The sequence below is a fragment of the Piliocolobus tephrosceles genome, chromosome 2, assembly GCF_002776525.5.
Source record: "Piliocolobus tephrosceles isolate RC106 chromosome 2, ASM277652v3, whole genome shotgun sequence".
Lineage (NCBI taxonomy): Eukaryota > Metazoa > Chordata > Mammalia > Primates > Cercopithecidae > Piliocolobus > Piliocolobus tephrosceles.
Window position 1 is genome coordinate 90,640,740 of NC_045435.1, and position 16,766 is coordinate 90,657,505.

At 46.9% G+C, this 16,766-nt stretch overlaps 1 protein-coding gene across 1 annotated transcript in view; it reads left to right on the forward strand.

Annotated features, from left to right (window-relative positions):
* The window catches only part of FYCO1 (FYVE and coiled-coil domain autophagy adaptor 1), a 79,023-nt gene that overhangs the window by 19,555 nt on the left and 42,702 nt on the right, over nt 1–16,766 (forward strand). The window contains exons 5-11 of the mRNA XM_023231844.3: nt 695–801; nt 2,831–2,974; nt 6,572–6,662; nt 7,584–10,007; nt 11,187–11,279; nt 11,859–11,977; nt 13,918–14,085. Of these exons, the coding sequence (XP_023087612.1) occupies nt 695–801; nt 2,831–2,974; nt 6,572–6,662; nt 7,584–10,007; nt 11,187–11,279; nt 11,859–11,977; nt 13,918–14,085 (3,146 nt within the window). The remainder of the gene's footprint in view (nt 1–694; nt 802–2,830; nt 2,975–6,571; nt 6,663–7,583; nt 10,008–11,186; nt 11,280–11,858; nt 11,978–13,917; nt 14,086–16,766) is intronic.

The following is a 16,766-nucleotide window of genomic DNA, read 5'->3' on the forward strand; positions in this document are numbered from 1 at the left end:
TGTAGTGATTTGGCATATCTGATCAAGAACAGGAAATCCAACCAGGAAAGCGTTAGCAGACTTGTAGATTTTACTGATGGTTTCATGGAACACAAATGAGGTAGTTACATGGCCACACACACGCACCTCTGCCCTCGTCCCTCTCTTCATCCTTCTGCGCATGTTTCTGCCAAGCCTTTAGGCCCTTCCCCTGCACCTGTTCCCCACACACCTTAAAAACAAACCAGCATTAGCTGAGCTGAGACCATCTCTTCCTCCTCAAGCTGACTTGTGGTGTGAGAAGTCCTTCATTTACCTACCTCCAGGTTTTACTCTAATATAAAACTGAGTTTTATTTGGTTTCCTGTCTGACTCCAAACCCAGAGATTCTGATAGAGCAGAGGAGGGAAAGTGACATTCCAATAGAATCCACAGATGTTTGGAAGCCTCTTGTTAATATATCTTCCATGATATGTTTGCTGGAGTCTGCAGATTATTCTCAGATGAAGGCCTGCAAGTAGTTCGCCCACTTCAAGCCTTATTTTCTGTAGTGATAGTATCAAATGTGTTGTGTCCTTTGAAGGACAACGTGTAGGGTAAAATTGGGTGACATTTTTTGCCCTGTATCTGTGTTTCACAAGCCATCTATGAGACCAGCTCTGTATTTGGAGTTAGGCTAACAGCTCTTTGGCTCTATGTAATCTGCTTTCTCCAGCTCCGAACATCCTTGGGGAAAGGAAGAGCATTTATTCGCTACTCCTTGGTGCACCAGAGGTTGGCAGACACCTTACAGCAGTGCTTCATGAACACCAAAGTGACCAGGTAAATACAGGACAGGGCTGGGGTTTAGCACCATCCCATGCAGAAATGAACTAAAGTTCATTAATAATAATGACAACTGCAACATAGTGCTCATTTGTGTCCCTCGTGACACTACAGACTCCTTCCACATCTATCATTGTCTTCCACCCCTCCTCCCAAAGTCCTTGACACATGTGGGCAGGTAGCACTGAGTTTGTATAGGTTACTGAAGCTTAGAGGGGCTTAATGCTTTTCTCTAGGCCTCAGCCGTTGCTCTCTTAACTCCCGATACCAGACAATTTCCCTGGTGGATGGCATGTCCTTGGTGCCAGCGCTACTGGACAGACAGGTTACAGCCTTGGCCTCTCAGCAGAATCACCTGTGGGGTTTTTAACACTACTGAGCTTGGGTCCTCACCTGGCATACTGAGTGAACACACCGGAGACTGTGGTGGGCAGCCAGGACTGGGGGCCACTGCAGAGCTCAGGTCAGGTGTGCCTTTGTGCAGGTAGTGCTGAAGCCTCAGCAGGGAAGAGAGAAGGGAGGAGAGGGGCAGGGATTGAGTCTATAATGGGGAGAGTGGGTATCAGCTTAGAAGCTACAAATCAGGTACTGGTCAACTAAACCTCTTTGGATTTTCCAGCATCTCTTGCCTGGCCCCTTTCCTTTGGGAGTATTCAAATTTTTTTTGAATCTAAAAAAACTACAAAGGAAAACCTTTTGTTTCATTATGTCAACTTAAAGATTGATTTGTGTAGAGATGTACTCGTATTTCTCATGCATGTGACAGGCCTTGTGAATTGGTGTGAGTTGAAAAAGTTTGCATATTTGATTTGAAGGTTATTTTGTTTTAGATGTTTGGTGAAGATCGTCATAAACAGCTTGACTTAATCACAGTTCACAGACAATAATGTCCCACTTTTTTGCCCATGCGGGAGTGCAGTGGCACAATCATAGCACACTATAACCTCAAGCTGCTGGGCTCAAGTGATCTTCTTACCTCAGCCTTCGAGTAGCTGGATAGGCATTTACCACTGTGCCTGGCTAATTTTTTACTTTTTATAAAGACAGGGTCTCACTATATTGCCCAGCCTGGCCTCAAATTCCTGGACTCAAGTGAACCCCCTGCCTAGGCCTCCCAAAGTGCTAGAATTACGGGTGTGAAGCACTATGCCCAGCCATGTTTTTCTTTTTGGGTGGGGATTGGGGTAGGGGGAATAGGGTCTTAACCTGTCACACAGGCTGGAGTGCAGTGGCACAATCATGGTTCACTGTAGCCTCTACCTCCTGGGTTCAAGCAATCCTCCTGCCTCAGTCTCTTGAGAAGCTGGGACTACAGGTGCATGCCACCATGCTCAGCTAATTTTTTATTTTTTTGGTAGAGATGGGATCTTGCCATATTGCCCACCCTGGCCTCGAACTCCTGGGCTCAAGCTATCCTCCTGTCTTAGCTTCCCAAAGTGTTGGGATTATAGGCATGAGTAACTGTGTTCTGATGCATCTTTTTAAAATTCTTGTTACTTTGCCTGAAATGAAACAACCATTACCTCAAAATGCAGATAACATCTATTTCATTTTTTCTCACCCTGTCTTATGGTGCTGAAACATTTCTGAATAATTTGTTCCTTGGCTTTTAAATTGGTATCTGGACAGAAATTAGCAGTTGAGTTTAGTGTCCCATATTGAGTTCTGAAAATGGAATAGAAAGTGAAGTTATCTTTCAAAAAATAAGTTTTCTTTCTCCTACAATTGCCCTTCCTTGGCAAATAATTGACATTTAAGGTTCCCATATCCTTTTTGAGAAGTAGATATGATGTATGTAATAAATGAACAAGCATCCAGATCATTGCACTAATTTCTTTGAAGAGGAGCAAGCTTATTTGAGAGTTATGTTCTTCTACCATGAAAATGAAATTGGTTTGTATGACTGTGTCTTTTAATTTAGTAACCTGAGTTGGAATTCGATGAGGCAGAGCCACAGTGGGAGGACTGAATAAATTCACACATTCTTTATCTTTATTACTCTTATAATTGACATGTTTTTCTGCAGTGACTGGTACTACGCAAGAAGCCCCTTTCTGCAGCCAAAGCTGAGCTCGGACATTGTGGGCCAACTCTATGAGCTGACTGAGGTTCAGTTTGACCTGGCGTCGAGGGGCTATGACTTGGATGCTGCCTGGCCAACATTTGCCAGGTACTTTGAAGGATTGCTTGGTTTAAAAGACAGGAAAAGAGACATTTAAAGTTTTGAAGATTGTCACCAGTCTACTTAAAGCAATTTTGCTTGCTCAGTAAATTACATAAAACTGTTCAACTCTTATTCCAGCTCCTTTTACAGACTTTGTTAAATCATGACTAACAATAACATCTGAAGGCTCCAACCTTAAACCAACCTAATTGGCCAGGGCATGAGTCAGTGGAGACGCATACTGCAAAAGCCAAGGCTTTAAAAAATTTTTAAGGCACTTGTTGCTATAGGCACTGGGGGAGGAGTGGGCTTTTTCCCCTGCCTGTTCTTATGGAGTTACTACGGAAGGCTCCTAAGCAGTAGGAGAGGAAGTAAAAGCCACAGCTCGTCCACATAAGGGTTGCAGGAAAGGTTGCTGCATTTTTGTTTCTTCTTTCTTTATTTTCTGAGGCCATCAAGCCAGCCATGTCTTACACCAGTGTGGCACTCACATACCACCAGAGTCCTTACATCAGCTCCGGGAAGGAGGTGTGAGGAACAGGCTCAGAGGATCAGGGGACTTGACAAAGTCACCCAGCTGGTGGGCAGCAGGCCTGGGACACCTGACTTAGGTTAAAATCAAGTCCAGCGTTCTTTGTTTTGTTTTGCTTTCTGTTTATAAGGCTTTTAAAATTTAACATTCATATTTTTTATTAGAAATTACTTCACATATAGAGAAAAGTGGTGAATATGATAGTCACATGCAAACCACCAGGATTTAATAGCTTACATTTTGCCATATTGAGGTGTCCTTTTTTTATTTTTATTTTTTGTAGGGACGGAGTCTTGCCATCTTTCCCAGGCTGGTTTGAACTCCTGGGCTCAAACAATCCTGTCTTGGCATTCCAAACTGCTGGGATTACAGGCGTGAGCCACCACGCCTGGCCCAGATATTCTTTTTAAAACTTTTACATTTTGAAATAATTTCAGAATTACAGAAAAGTTGCAAAAATAATACAAAGTACTCATCTATCCTTCACCCTGATTCCCTAGTTGTTGATATTTTACTATAATTGTTTATCATTTTTTTCTATTTACATGTTGAATTATTTCCTAAGCCTTTTGAGAGTAAATTACAGACTTGATCTTCTTTTCTCTTAAGTACTTAATTATGCATTTCCTAAAATCAAGGACATCCTGTTATATAACTCAGTACAGTTATTAAAATCAGAAAATTAACATTGATACAATACTGCTATCTAATCTACAGATCTCATTTAAATTTTACAAATTATCTCAAAAATGTCTCTCATAATCTTTTTTTTTCTTTCTTTTTTTTTTTTTGAGACGGAGTCTTGCTCTGTCGCCCAGGCTGGAGTGCAGTGGCCAGATCTCAGCTCACTGCAAGCTCCGCCCCCCGGGTTTACGCCATTCTCCGGCCTCAGCCTCCCAAGTAGCTGGGACTACAGGCGCCCACCACCTCGCCCCGCTCGTTTTTTGTATTTTTTAGTAGAGACGGGGTTTCACCATGTTAGCCAGGATGGTCTCGATCTCCTGACCTCGTGATCCACCCGTCTCGGCCTCCCAAAGTGCTGGGATTACAGGCTTGAGCCACCGCGCCGGGCCATTGTCTCTCATAATCTAAGACCCAATCCCAGATCACATATTGTTAATTCATTAATTGCTATGCCTCTCTAGTCCCCTTTAATTTTGAACCGTTTTTCAGTTGTCTTTCGTAACATTGACATTTTTGAAAAATACAGGCCAGTTATTTTGTAAATTGTTCCTTAATTTGAGTTTGTCTGATGTTTCCTCATTATTGGATTATGTTAAGTGTTTTTTGCAGGAATACCTCAGCTGTTGTCTTGTCAGCACACTGTATCTGGAGGCACACAGTGTTGATTTGTTTCATTACTAATGAGGTTAATCCTGGTCATTTGGGTAACGCGGTGCTTGCCAAGTTTCTCCAAAAGTTACTATTTCTTCCTTTGTAATGAATATGTATCTTATGGGAAGGCATGTTGAAATTACATTATTATCCTTTTTTCTCTTAAATCTGTCCTGTATTCGTTTTAATACCATTTGATAATTCTTGCCTGAAGCAGTTATTACCATCATCATTACCAGAGTGATTTTCTAACTCCATTATTAGTTGGCATTCTACTGTAAGGAAGACCTTTTTCTTTTTCCCCATTTATTCATTCATAGCAGTATTGACTCATGGATTCTTACTTTATTCAATAGGTTACATTCTGTCACAGTCATTATTTATTTTGAAGCTTAAATTATCCCACTTATCCAATTACCCCAGTGGGAGCCCCTATCAAGCTGGCTTTTATGGGGAGACTTGGTTACATCCGATACTTTTTTTAAGAAATAAAATATTATAGAGCAGCCAAAGCCCCACCCCATTGCCATCCTTTCTCCTTTGTTCCCCTTTCAGAAGTAATCGTGGCCCTATAATCAATGCATTTCATGCCCAGATCTTATGCTTTCATTATTACTTGTGTATTTATAAATAGTTTATATAGTATATATATATAGTTTTATTTTGTAAATGTTTTAAAATTTTACACATGTTGAATCATGTGATAGCTCTCCTTTTGCAACCTGCTTTTTTCATTCTGCCTTGTTTTTGAGATTTTGTATCTGTTTATACATGGAGTTCTGTAAGTATAGAGTTGGATTGGCAAACTACAGCCCACAGGGCTGTGTGGAACACAACTTCGCCCATTTATTCACCTGTTGTCCATGGCTGTTTTTATGCTAACAGTGCCAGTTGAGTGACAGAGACCATATAGCCCACAAGACCAAAATATTTACTATCTGGCCCTTTTCAAAAAAAACAAAAAGAATGCTAACCCATGGTGTAGAGAATTCTGTTGGGTGAATAAGCCATTTGTTTGTTTTCCCTTTTTCCAGTTACAGCGCTGCCAGGAGCATCCCCACTGTTTCCTTATGTACCTATGTGACTGTCTTCAGGGAAGACACTGTGAAGGGCAGTTGCTGGGTTGTGGAGACTAAGTTTGAAAACACAATAATTTTAGATTTAGGAGATGATTCTGATGAAGTAAAAATGTGTTTAGGTTCCTGCTAAACAAGAGTTATCACACAAGCCTTTGTATTTCTAAAGCAATGCCATTCAATGGAACTTTCTGCAATGAGGGAAATGTTCTGTATCTGCACTGACCGGCCTGGTTATGTGACCTAGAAGCAGCCTCCCAGCCACGCTGTTGCTGTGTCATACAGAGCGGCAGCTGAGCCCCAAGCACAGTGTGACTCTTATTTACCAAGCTGACTGCTGCTTATTCCTCACTGGCAGACAAACTGAGGCAGGCACCAAAAGCTCAAGAAAAATTTAAACCAAATATCGGTAAATACATGTTCACATAATTCTTTTTTGGCAGTGGGAGGAAAGCCATGATGGTAAAACTCTAGCCATGGAGTTCATCTGTTACAGACCAGTGTAGCTGTGCTCTTTGGTGGAATCTGTTGGGTTTGACTTCCTTACGTTCTACCTGGGAAGGCAGCCCCCTACCACCACCTGGTTGCCTGGTGACCAGCAAGGCCTCCATGTATGTAGGTTTCCTGCTCTGAATACATGTCTGCTTTGTGGCCCCACAGGAGGACACTGGCCACTGGCTCTTCTGCTTACCTGTGGAAACCCCCTAGCCGCAGCTCCAGCATGAGCAGTTTGGTGAGCAGCTACCTACAGGTAAGGCCAGGAAGGCTGGGAATTATCTTACTATAGCTTCTACCAGGGTATGTCCTTGCCCCTAGCAACTCAAGGGTGATGTTTTCAGATACCTGTTGTTCCAGCCAGAGCAATAGAACCACTCAGTTATAGCCACTATTCCCTGGAGTCTGGGTTTTTCAACCAAATGGAATCTAGGCTCTCTTAAAATTAAATTCTTTTAAATGATTTTAAAGTATTTTAAAAGAAGCAGTTTGGCACCATGGTTAAAAGTGACAGAGTCAAATCCTGACTCTCACCTACCAGCTATGACCAAGGGGAAATTACTTAACCTTCAGCTCTCTCATCCACAGGATGGGGATAATAAAAATCATTCTAGTTCATAGATGAGGGCTTGACATATGCAAGGGCTCCGTCAATGTTAGTAGGCAGGGGCAGTTTGGTAATTTTTTTAGAAATGTGAATTTATCATGGCTGTGTATAGTTCTGTGAAAACTGATCAGCAATTTAAAAAATTAAAATGATCAATATAAGGAGCATTAAGAGTAGAAAATAGATGAATCTTTTACCTTATTTTGTGGCTTAATCATGCCAGGAATTGCGGGTATGGGTGTGGCACAATGAGTGAACAACAGCTTAGATACAACTGAATTTATCTCAGAGACAACGTCTATTAAAAGCTGAAGAAGGCTGGATGGGAAAAGCAAGTCTGTATCTCAGTGGAGCTCACATGGGTGGCCTCCTGGCTTTGGAATGTGCTGCTGAATGTGTGGCAGATGCTTTGAGCAAAGGGATTCTAGTCTTTTGAATAGCTCTTTAGACTAACCTTAGGGCAAGTAATGCCTGTATTTTTACCTCTGCTCTCATTAAACTCTAAAGCTTTTCTGAGTAGCCCTGTAACTTCATCCCAAAGCCACTTGTCTTTTGTGTTTTTCTTCCCAGACTCAAGAGATGGTGTCCAACTTTGACCTGAACAGCCCCCTAAACAACGAGGCATTGGAGGGCTTTGATGAGATGCGACTAGAGCTGGACCAGTTGGAGGTGCGGGAGAAGCAACTACAGGAGCGCATGCAGCAGCTGGACAGAGAGAACCAGGAGCTGAGGGCAGCTGTCAGCCTGCAAGGGGAGCAACTGCAGACAGAGAGGGAGAGGGGGCGCACTGCAGCAGAGGACAATGTTCGCCTCACTTGCTTGGTGGCTGAACTCCAGAAGCAGTGGGAGGTCACCCAGGCCACCCAGAACACTGTGAAGGAGCTGCAGACATGCCTACAGGCCCTGGAGCTAGGAGCAGCAGAGAAGGAGGACTACCACACAGCCCTACGGCAGCTGGAGTCCATGCTGCAGCCCTTGGCACAGGAGCTTAAGGTCACATGGGACTCACTGGGCAAGAAGAACCAGCATTTAGCCAGCATCCCAGACTGGCTAGCCATGGCTCAGCAGAAGGCAGATACAGCACCAGACACAAAGGGCCAGCAAGAACCTATTCCCAGTGATGCGGCCCAGGAGATTCAGGAGCTAGAGGAGAAGCTTCGAGCCCTAGAAAGGGAGAGAACCAAGGTCGAGGAGGTCAACAGACAGCAGAGTGCCCAGCTGGAGCAGCTGGTCAAGGAGCTGCAGCTGAAGGAGGATGCCTGGGCCAGCCTGGAGCGCCTGGTGAAGGAGATGGCCCCACTCCAGGAGGAGTTGTCTGGGAAGGGACAGGAGGCAGACCAGCTCTGGCGACGGCTACAGGAGTTGCTGGTGCACTTGGGCTCCCGGGAGCAGGAGCTAGCAGAGTTGAGGCGGGAGAAAAAACAGCAACAGGAGGAAAAGGAGCTGCTGGAGCAGGAGGTCAGGTCCCTGACCCGGCAGCTGCAGTTCCTAGAGACCCAGCTGGCACAGGTGAGCCAACATGTGAGTGACCTGGAGGAGCAGAAGAAGCAGCTCATCCAGGACAAAGACCACCTCAGCCAGAAGGTGGGTGCACTTGAGCGGCTTGCTGGGCAGCCCGGCCCAGAACTGCCAGTGGCAGGTGGAAAGAATGAGGCCCTGGTCCCTGTGAACTCCAGTCTGCAAGAGGCCTGTGGGAAGCCAGAGGAGGAGCAGAGGGGCCTGCAGGAGGCACGGTTAGATGATACCAAGGTGCAGGAGGGCAGCCAGGAGGAAGAGCTCCGGCAGGCCAACAGGGAACTGGAGAAGGAGCTGCAGAATGTGGTCGGGCGTAACCAGCTCCTGGAGGGCAAGCTGCAAGCCCTGCAGGCCGATTACCAGGCTTTGCAGCAGCGGGAAGCAGCCATCCAGGGCTCCTTGGCCTCCCTGGAGGCCGAGCAGGCCAGCATCCGGCACTTGGGTGACCAGATGGAGGCAAGCTTGCTGGCTGTAAGGAAGGCCAAGGAGGCCATGAAAGCCAAGGTGGCCGAGAAGGAGGCCACTCTGCAGAGCAAGGAGGATGAGTGCCAGCAGCTGCGGGAGGAGGTGGAGCAGTGCCGTCAACTGGCAGAGGCCCGGCACAGAGAGCTTAGGGCTCTCGAGAGCCAGTGCCAGCAGCAGACCCAGCTGATTGAAGTCCTCACCGCAGAGAAAGGCCAACAGGGAGTTGGCCCACCCCCTGACGATGAAGCCCGTGAGCTGGCTGCCCAGCTGGCCCTGTCTCAGGCGCAGCTGGAAGTCCATCAAGGGGAGGCCCAACGACTGCAAGCTCAGGTGGTGGACCTCCAGGCCAAGATGCGGGCAGCTCTGGATGACCAGGACAAGATGCAGAGCCAGCTAAGCATGGCTGAGGCAGTCCTGAGGGAGCACAAGACCCTTGTGCAGCAGCTGAAGGAGCAGAATGAAGCCCTTAACAGAGCCCATGTCCAGGAGCTGCTGCAGTGCTCAGAGCGTGAAGGGGCGCTGCAGGAGGAGAGGACCAGTGAGGCCCAGCAGAGGGAGGAGGAGCTGCGGGCCCTGCAGGAGGAGTTGTCCCAGGCCAAATGCAGCTCCGAGGAAGCACACCTGGAGCACGCTGAGCTGCAGGAGCAGCTGCACCGGGCCAACACGGACACAGCCGAGCTGGGCATCCAGGTTTGCACACTGACCATGGAAAAGGAGCAAGTGGAGAAGGCACTGGCCTGTGCTGTCCAGGAGCTCCAGGACGCCAAAGAGGCAGCCTCAAGGGAGCGAGAGGGCCTGGAACGCCAAGTAGCTGGACTGCAGCAAGAGAAGGAGAGCTTGCAGGAGAAGCTGAAGGTGGCCCAAGCAGCAGCCGACTCACTGCCTGGCCTGCAGGCCCAGCTCACCCAGGCCGAGCAGCGGGCCCAGAGCCTCCAAGAGGCTGCACACCAGGAGCTCGACACCCTCAAGTTCCAGCTGAGCGCTGAAATCATGGACTACCAGAGCAGACTTAAGGTAATCCTAGCTTCAACCACTTGGGCTCTACCCATCTCCCTGGGCAGGCCTGGTGGGTCCATGGGAGGATGCACCTTCAGCCATGAGGCAGGTGAGGGCTGGAGAATGTACTGTGGGTGCAGGCAAACACCTTGTGGCCCTGTCCTGCTATCACAGCTCACAGTAGCATCTTTCTCTCTGCAGGAACATGTTAGGGCCAGAACATTTGGAGTGATACCTTAGCCCAGAAGTCTAAACTCAAGACCACTGCAAACAAGATTAGCCCGCACAGAAGTTTTTAAAATTAGTAGCCAACATTGAAAGAGCAGGGTGTTTACAAATACAGTTTGAAGGCTTCTTTTGAAACCTCAGAAGATCTGAAAGCCTGCATCCTCACCCTGCCCCCTCCCCGTGGCAGCAGTCAGCAGGAACCTGAGGGTATCTGCCCACTTTAAAGGAGGCACACATCCTCTGAACTTTTCCTTACACTGGTTTTTGTACTTGCCCAGCCCCCCACCCCGCCCTGGGCATGTGAGTGTGAGAACACTGACTTGGCCTCTAAAACCCCTTCTGAGCGTTAGCAGTTCACAGCTGCCTCACGTCCTAGCTCTGGGTTCTTAATGAATAACCAACCCCATCAGGTGCTCTCCTGACAACAGATACAGGGTAGGGAACCAGCTTATTTCGTTTTTACAAGGCCCTTGGGACAGACAAGTTAATGAGATGAGCAGTTAATATGTCTCTTTGCTAGTGCACAAAGATAAAGGGTTAAGGACTGTTTAGATTGAAGACGCGGCAGAATGGCCTGGGGCTTTGATTTCCAGGGCTTGCCACTAGTCTGTCTGCATCAAGGTCTGTGCACTCTCAGGCTACTCCTAACACTCCTCTCTGAGGCAGCTCCACTGCACTGCCACAGATGTGCCTCCCCACCCAGTGCCATCCCACCCCGTGAAACTCCATGTGGCTCATAGCCAACCTTTTCCCTTGCAGAAATTAAGTTCTAAGTTTGGGGACCAGGCTAAGTCTCTTTTCTTAGTAAGCTTGAAAGTATTTCACTATTAATAAGCCCAAAGCTCATTGAGGAGCCAGTTTGCAGGGAAAAAGAGAAAGGCAGCTTGGTTTTATCTATTTGGGTGATGGGGCTGAGGGATCCTCAGAGCAATGACCCTACATTTATGATCCCTTTCTTATCCTCTCTAGAATGCTGGCGAGGAGTCCAGGAGCCTCAGGGGCCAGCTTGAGGAGCAAGGCCGGCAGCTGCAGGCTGCCGAGGAAGCTGTGGGGAAGCTGAAGGTAGGCTCTGGTGGTGTGGACCTCTCAGGGAGAGGGCATCTGGTGTGGTTTTGACTGGATCATTTAAGAGGGCTCCCTGCATGCCTCCAGATTCCCAAGCTGAAGCCGTCCTCAGTTTACCTTTGTAGACACCCTCAGTTTGTACCCTGACCCCCTCCATCCATTCCCTGGACACCTGGCTGGAGCTGCCAAATGCAGAAAGGAAATAAGTGTCCTGTTTGGCCATCTCTGTGGGTGATCATCAGCCAGTGATTCTAAAATGGGCAGGAGCAGGGGTGGCACTGGTCCCACAGTCTTCAGAGCAGTGACTTGTCCAAGTGAATCCTGCTCCCTGCCATCCTTACCTTCAGTGTCACCCTGGGAATTCTGGTACCTGCCACTTGCCAACCACCTTAACTAGTTGCAGTTGAGGCCCCACAAATATAGACCAGAGATTCATGGCCTCTTGAACTTAATAGAAAACAACGCTCCATTTAGAAGCGACCCAGCCAGATGGGGTGGATGGCACACCAGCCACTTTATGGTACATTGCATGGGCTTCTGCAAGCTGAGTGTCTTCTCCCTGATGTCCTGTGCCAGGCCACCCAAGCAGACATGGGAGAGAAGCTGAGCTGTACCAGCAACCATCTTGCAGAGTGCCAGGCGGCCATGCTGAGGAAGGACAAGGAGGGGGCTGCCTTACGTGAAGACCTAGAAAGGTTAGTCACAGTCCACCTACGCAGCTGTCGGTAGTCTTCAGGGAAGGAGTGTTTGGTCTCGTCATTTAGAAAGTCAGTCACTCATGTTAGGTTTAGGAAGTCCTTTTGCAAGAAAAGCCACAAACTCAGAAAGTGGTTGTGCTGGAAGCGTGCCACAGAGAACCTGGCTGCCTGCCCATCCCAACCTATACACAGCTAAAGCACCTTTCTCCTAACTCGATTTTCTTCTCTCTGGCAGTGCATACTTGAGTAACTGCAAGCTTTGGAAAAACTAAAATGAAATAAAAGTTAGATCATAATAATAATGGTAATAGTAACAGCATATATTTAAATAATGCTGAAAACGTGGCAGGCTCTGTTTTGACTACTTTGCATACATTTACCCATGTAATCCTCCTAACAGTCCTATGAGGAAGGTGTTATCATCTATCCCCATTTTATGGATGAGGAAGATGAGTGTGCCAAGGACCAGGATCAGCCTGTCTTTGTGCAGACTCTCTGATGCCGTATCTGTGGAGAGCAGATCACACTGCCATCCCAAGGCCTCCTTGACCCCCTCATTTTCAGACTTGGGGCCAGGTGGAGTTGTGAGCCTAGGTCCACCATGTGGTCATGGGACCCAGCTAGTTGAGCCAGGACCTGATTAAGAAAAGGTGTAACAGGGAGGAAGACCTAGTTTTTAAAAGGTGTAGCAGAAAGGAGCAGTTGCCAGAATCCAACTGCATGTGTGCCACCAGCAAAGATAAGCACACCAAATTGTCCCAAGTCTCTAACTTTTCTATTTATCTATTACCTCTTCCCAACACCTGCCTTCTAGGCCTGGGCTTCACCTTAGTAGGACATCCAGGATATCTTTGACATTCAGTAACCTAGACATACATTTCCTTTCATCTTACCCTTCCAGTGTTCAGATCCTATAGGGCACTGGCTGCCCTTGGTTAAGTCATGTTCATATGACAATTTAAACAGAGCCTGAGTTGGTGGCATGAAAACATGATATAACAGTGGTTATTTGTAACATCTCAGAGGATTTGTTTCAGTTGTTCCAAGCTGCACAGTCTATCTGCCAACTTATTTTATTCAGTGTATGTGTGTGCATGCATACACGTACACCACCTGTGTGTGTGGGTGCACCTATAAGCCCATTTTGGTGGACAGGGTCTAGTAAACAACTTCCTGGCAACTTTATACTAGATATGGAAGGTATAAATTAGTCTCTCTGCAGAACCCTTTGTTTAATGAAGCTTTTATTATGTCCCACTGGACCATCCTTGGAAAACCACTGCCTTAGGAGATAGCTGCATTAAAAATGGAGTGGGTGGGGTGAGGAAGACAGCAAGATTCAGCCAGCTTCCTCTGCTGAAGACTGAGACACCCTGCAGCACCCAAAACGGAATTCCTTGGGCCTCAGGGGGGCTATCAGGTAGAACAGCTGGCAGTGCAGATTAAGACTGAGCACCTGCTGTGGGCCCAGCACCATGCCCCATGTGTAGAGTCCCAGGGACATATGGAAGACAGGCCCTTCTCCGTGTGGCCACCTCCAGGAGACTACACCTCAGTCCTGCCTGTCCTGACTCCTTTCTCCTCCTGCTCCTCCTCCCCAGCACCAGCCCATGAGCCTTGTCTATCAGGCTTCTCTTGCAAGCCCAGCCCCTGTCCAGGAGCCAAGGGGTGCAGAGTTCTATTCACTTAGGGTGCGTCTGGCAACCTGGGGTCAGCCTCCTCTCCCTCCAAGGATACCCCTTTGTATGTGGGGGTGTGAGGAGAGTCTCAAAAGCTAGGGAACTGCATAACCTGTGAGCAGATACCTGTGAGCAGTACCAAGGGGCTCCTTCATGGCGGGGGCAGCAGCACCCCTCATTAGAGTCCTGGGTGAGCCCACAGGCCTGGGAAAGCTGGAAGTTCTGGCTAATCAAGAAAACTTACCACTCCTCCCCCAGGACCCAGAAGGAACTCGAAAAAGCCACAACAAAAATCCAAGAGTATTACAACAAACTCTGCGAGGAGGTGACAAACCGGGAGAGGAGTGACCAGAAGATGCTTGCTGACCTGGATGACCTCAACAGAACCAAGAAGTATCTTGAGGAGCGGCTGATAGAGCTGCTCAGGTGAGTGCTGTGTCAAACCAGCAGCTGGGGTTTTCCCCACACTTGCGTTTTCTCTAAAGAAATGCAGCTGTTCTTGAAAGCATACTTCAGAAATTTCCCCATTTTCTTGCCCCTCTCTCAGGAGCCCCTCTCTCCTCCTCCATCTCACTTTCCCCATTACTAGAGTCCCAAACTCCAGTGCCTGCAGGTACCAGGCAGCTGATATAAGTGGAAGCTGGGTCAGCAGGGGACTGTGAGAAACTGGGGACACAGTTGGGCTCTACTTCTGCCACATCAGTCTTGGCCCAGAACTGCTAGACCACCTTTCTTCTCAAGAGAAGGTGGAAACCTGGATTTTAATGTGAAGTGTCCTGATTTTTTAATCCTGACAAGTCATTCAAAACTTATTTTAACTTTTCCTTATGGAAATTTTCAAATATACAGAAATGGAATCATGTAATACACCTCCCAGCTTCAGCAGTGTTCAGCTCAGGGCCAACCTGTCACCTGGCTTCAACAGTGTTCAGTTCAGGGCCAGTCTTGATTGATCTGTAGACCCACCTGTTTACCCACCTTCCCAGATTTTGAAGCAAATCCCACACATGTCATTTCATCCATAAATATTTCAGTATGTACCTCTCTAGGGTAAGGACTTTTTTTTTCTATTTTTTGATTTTTTTTTTTCTTTTTTGAGGCAGAATCTCACTCTGTTGCCCAGGCTTGAGTGCAGTGGCGTGATCTTGGCTCACTGCGACCTCTGCCTTCTGGGTTCAAGCGATTCTTGTGCCTCAGCCACCTGAGTAGCTGGGATTACATGCACACATCACCACTCCCAGCTAATTTTTATATTTTTAGTAGAAACAGTGTTTCACCATGTTGGCCAGGCTGGTCCTGAATTCCTGGCCTCAAGTGATTTGCCTGCCTCAGACTCCCAAGTGCTAGGATTACAGGCATGAGCCACCAAGCCTGGCCCAGAACCCTCCATTTTAAACAACCACAGTGTCTTTATTATACCTTAAGAAATGAAGTATAATTTCTTAATATCATCAAGTGTCTAGTCAGTTTCAAATTTTTCCGATTGCCTTAGAATTTTTTCAGGTTGTTCTAATCAGGATCTAAATTAGATTCATCTGTTGCAATTGATTTGTCTCTTACATCCCTTTTAGTCAATGGGTTTCCCTATCATCTCTCTACTTTTGCCGATTGCATCCTCATGGTGTCATTTAACATGATGATCCATCCCTTGCATTTCCTGTGAGTCCATAGATAGAACTATTGCAGTGGTTCTCAATCCTGGCTACATATTAGAATCACTAGGGAAGTAATTTTAAAATGCCCATGTCCAGGCCCCACCCAGACTAACTGAATTGGAATTTCTGAGAGTGAGACTCAGACACCAGTGAGCCAGAGCTGAGAACCATCATTCTACTGGCAGCTTGCTTAGACTCAGGTTCAAAATTTTGGCAAGAAGCCTTCATAGAATTGGTTTGTAGTTTGGGATCTTTCTTTCAAGAGGCACATGCAATCTAATTAGCCCTCTTTTTGTGATGTTAGCAGCACCATGGATCAGCAAAGCCTAGATACGCTAATTCATTAAGTGTTATAAAACAGTGATATTAAAGTTACAACCAATTTGAAAGTTTAAAAACTTTGCCTTCTTATCATCAATATACAGAGTTAGAACTCAGGGTATTTGTGACCTGAGGGGTGTAATGGAAAATACCAGCTCCTGGCAGCATTCCACATTCCCAAAGTGTGGGTGGACCAGCCTAGAGAATGAGGCTGCTTCAGAGAATGAGTCTTCCTGCTTCCCAACAATTTCAAGTGGCCTTGAAAAAGCCAGTCAAGCCCATGTTCAAGCTTTTTTATTTAAGGCAAAAGATCTGGGGTTGATTGGGAGTTCCTGGTCAGTGATGGAGCCTGTGTCTCTCAGGACCTGAGTGGCTCAGGTGTCACATTACTGGTGGCTGAGGAACTGTTAGAGCTGCATTAGCCCTGAGGATGCTGACTGGGGCTTCATATGAGAAAGAACTAAACTTCCCATGTCAGAAACCATCAAGCCTGAAAATGCTCATTAGTGTCCCTGAGGAAGCCTCTGTTCACATCCCCCACCCCCAGTTCATCAGGCACATTCTGACACTGCCAGACCTTTCTGGAAAGCCTCACACTTCTTTCAGTCTGGCTTCCGGAGCGACCTTACCATCTCTGTGAGGGGCAGAGGAGGCTAACATCTCATCAGATTTTCACGCTAGGAAATCTTTGATCTTCTCCACTGATTAATTGTTACTTAGATCAACCATAGAAACATAAAGGGCCCCAAGCACATTAAGATTCAGGTGGGGAGTACGTTCATGGTCCTTGGGCTTACTGCACGTAGACAGTCAGCATGGCGGCACGTTTTAGCTTAAACTCCCAGTGGTCCCCAGCACTGTTGTTTAGGTGCCTGAGTGGTGGCCCTCGTTGGTGCTGGCAGCTCTTTGCAGTTGACAGTGCCTCCTGTTGTACATATTTTGCCTCCCGCGTGTTCTCACACATGTGGTGTCAGTTAAGTCTGCATGTCGGGGGAGATGGAGGAGACCTAGCGTGGGCTGGGGCATATTTCCAAGGTGAAAGTGAATTTTCTTTCTATGACTTAGGAAATTTGATACCAGTCTTTTGAAATGAAGCAAGTATCATCCTATTGTTTTCATGGATTCTCTCTT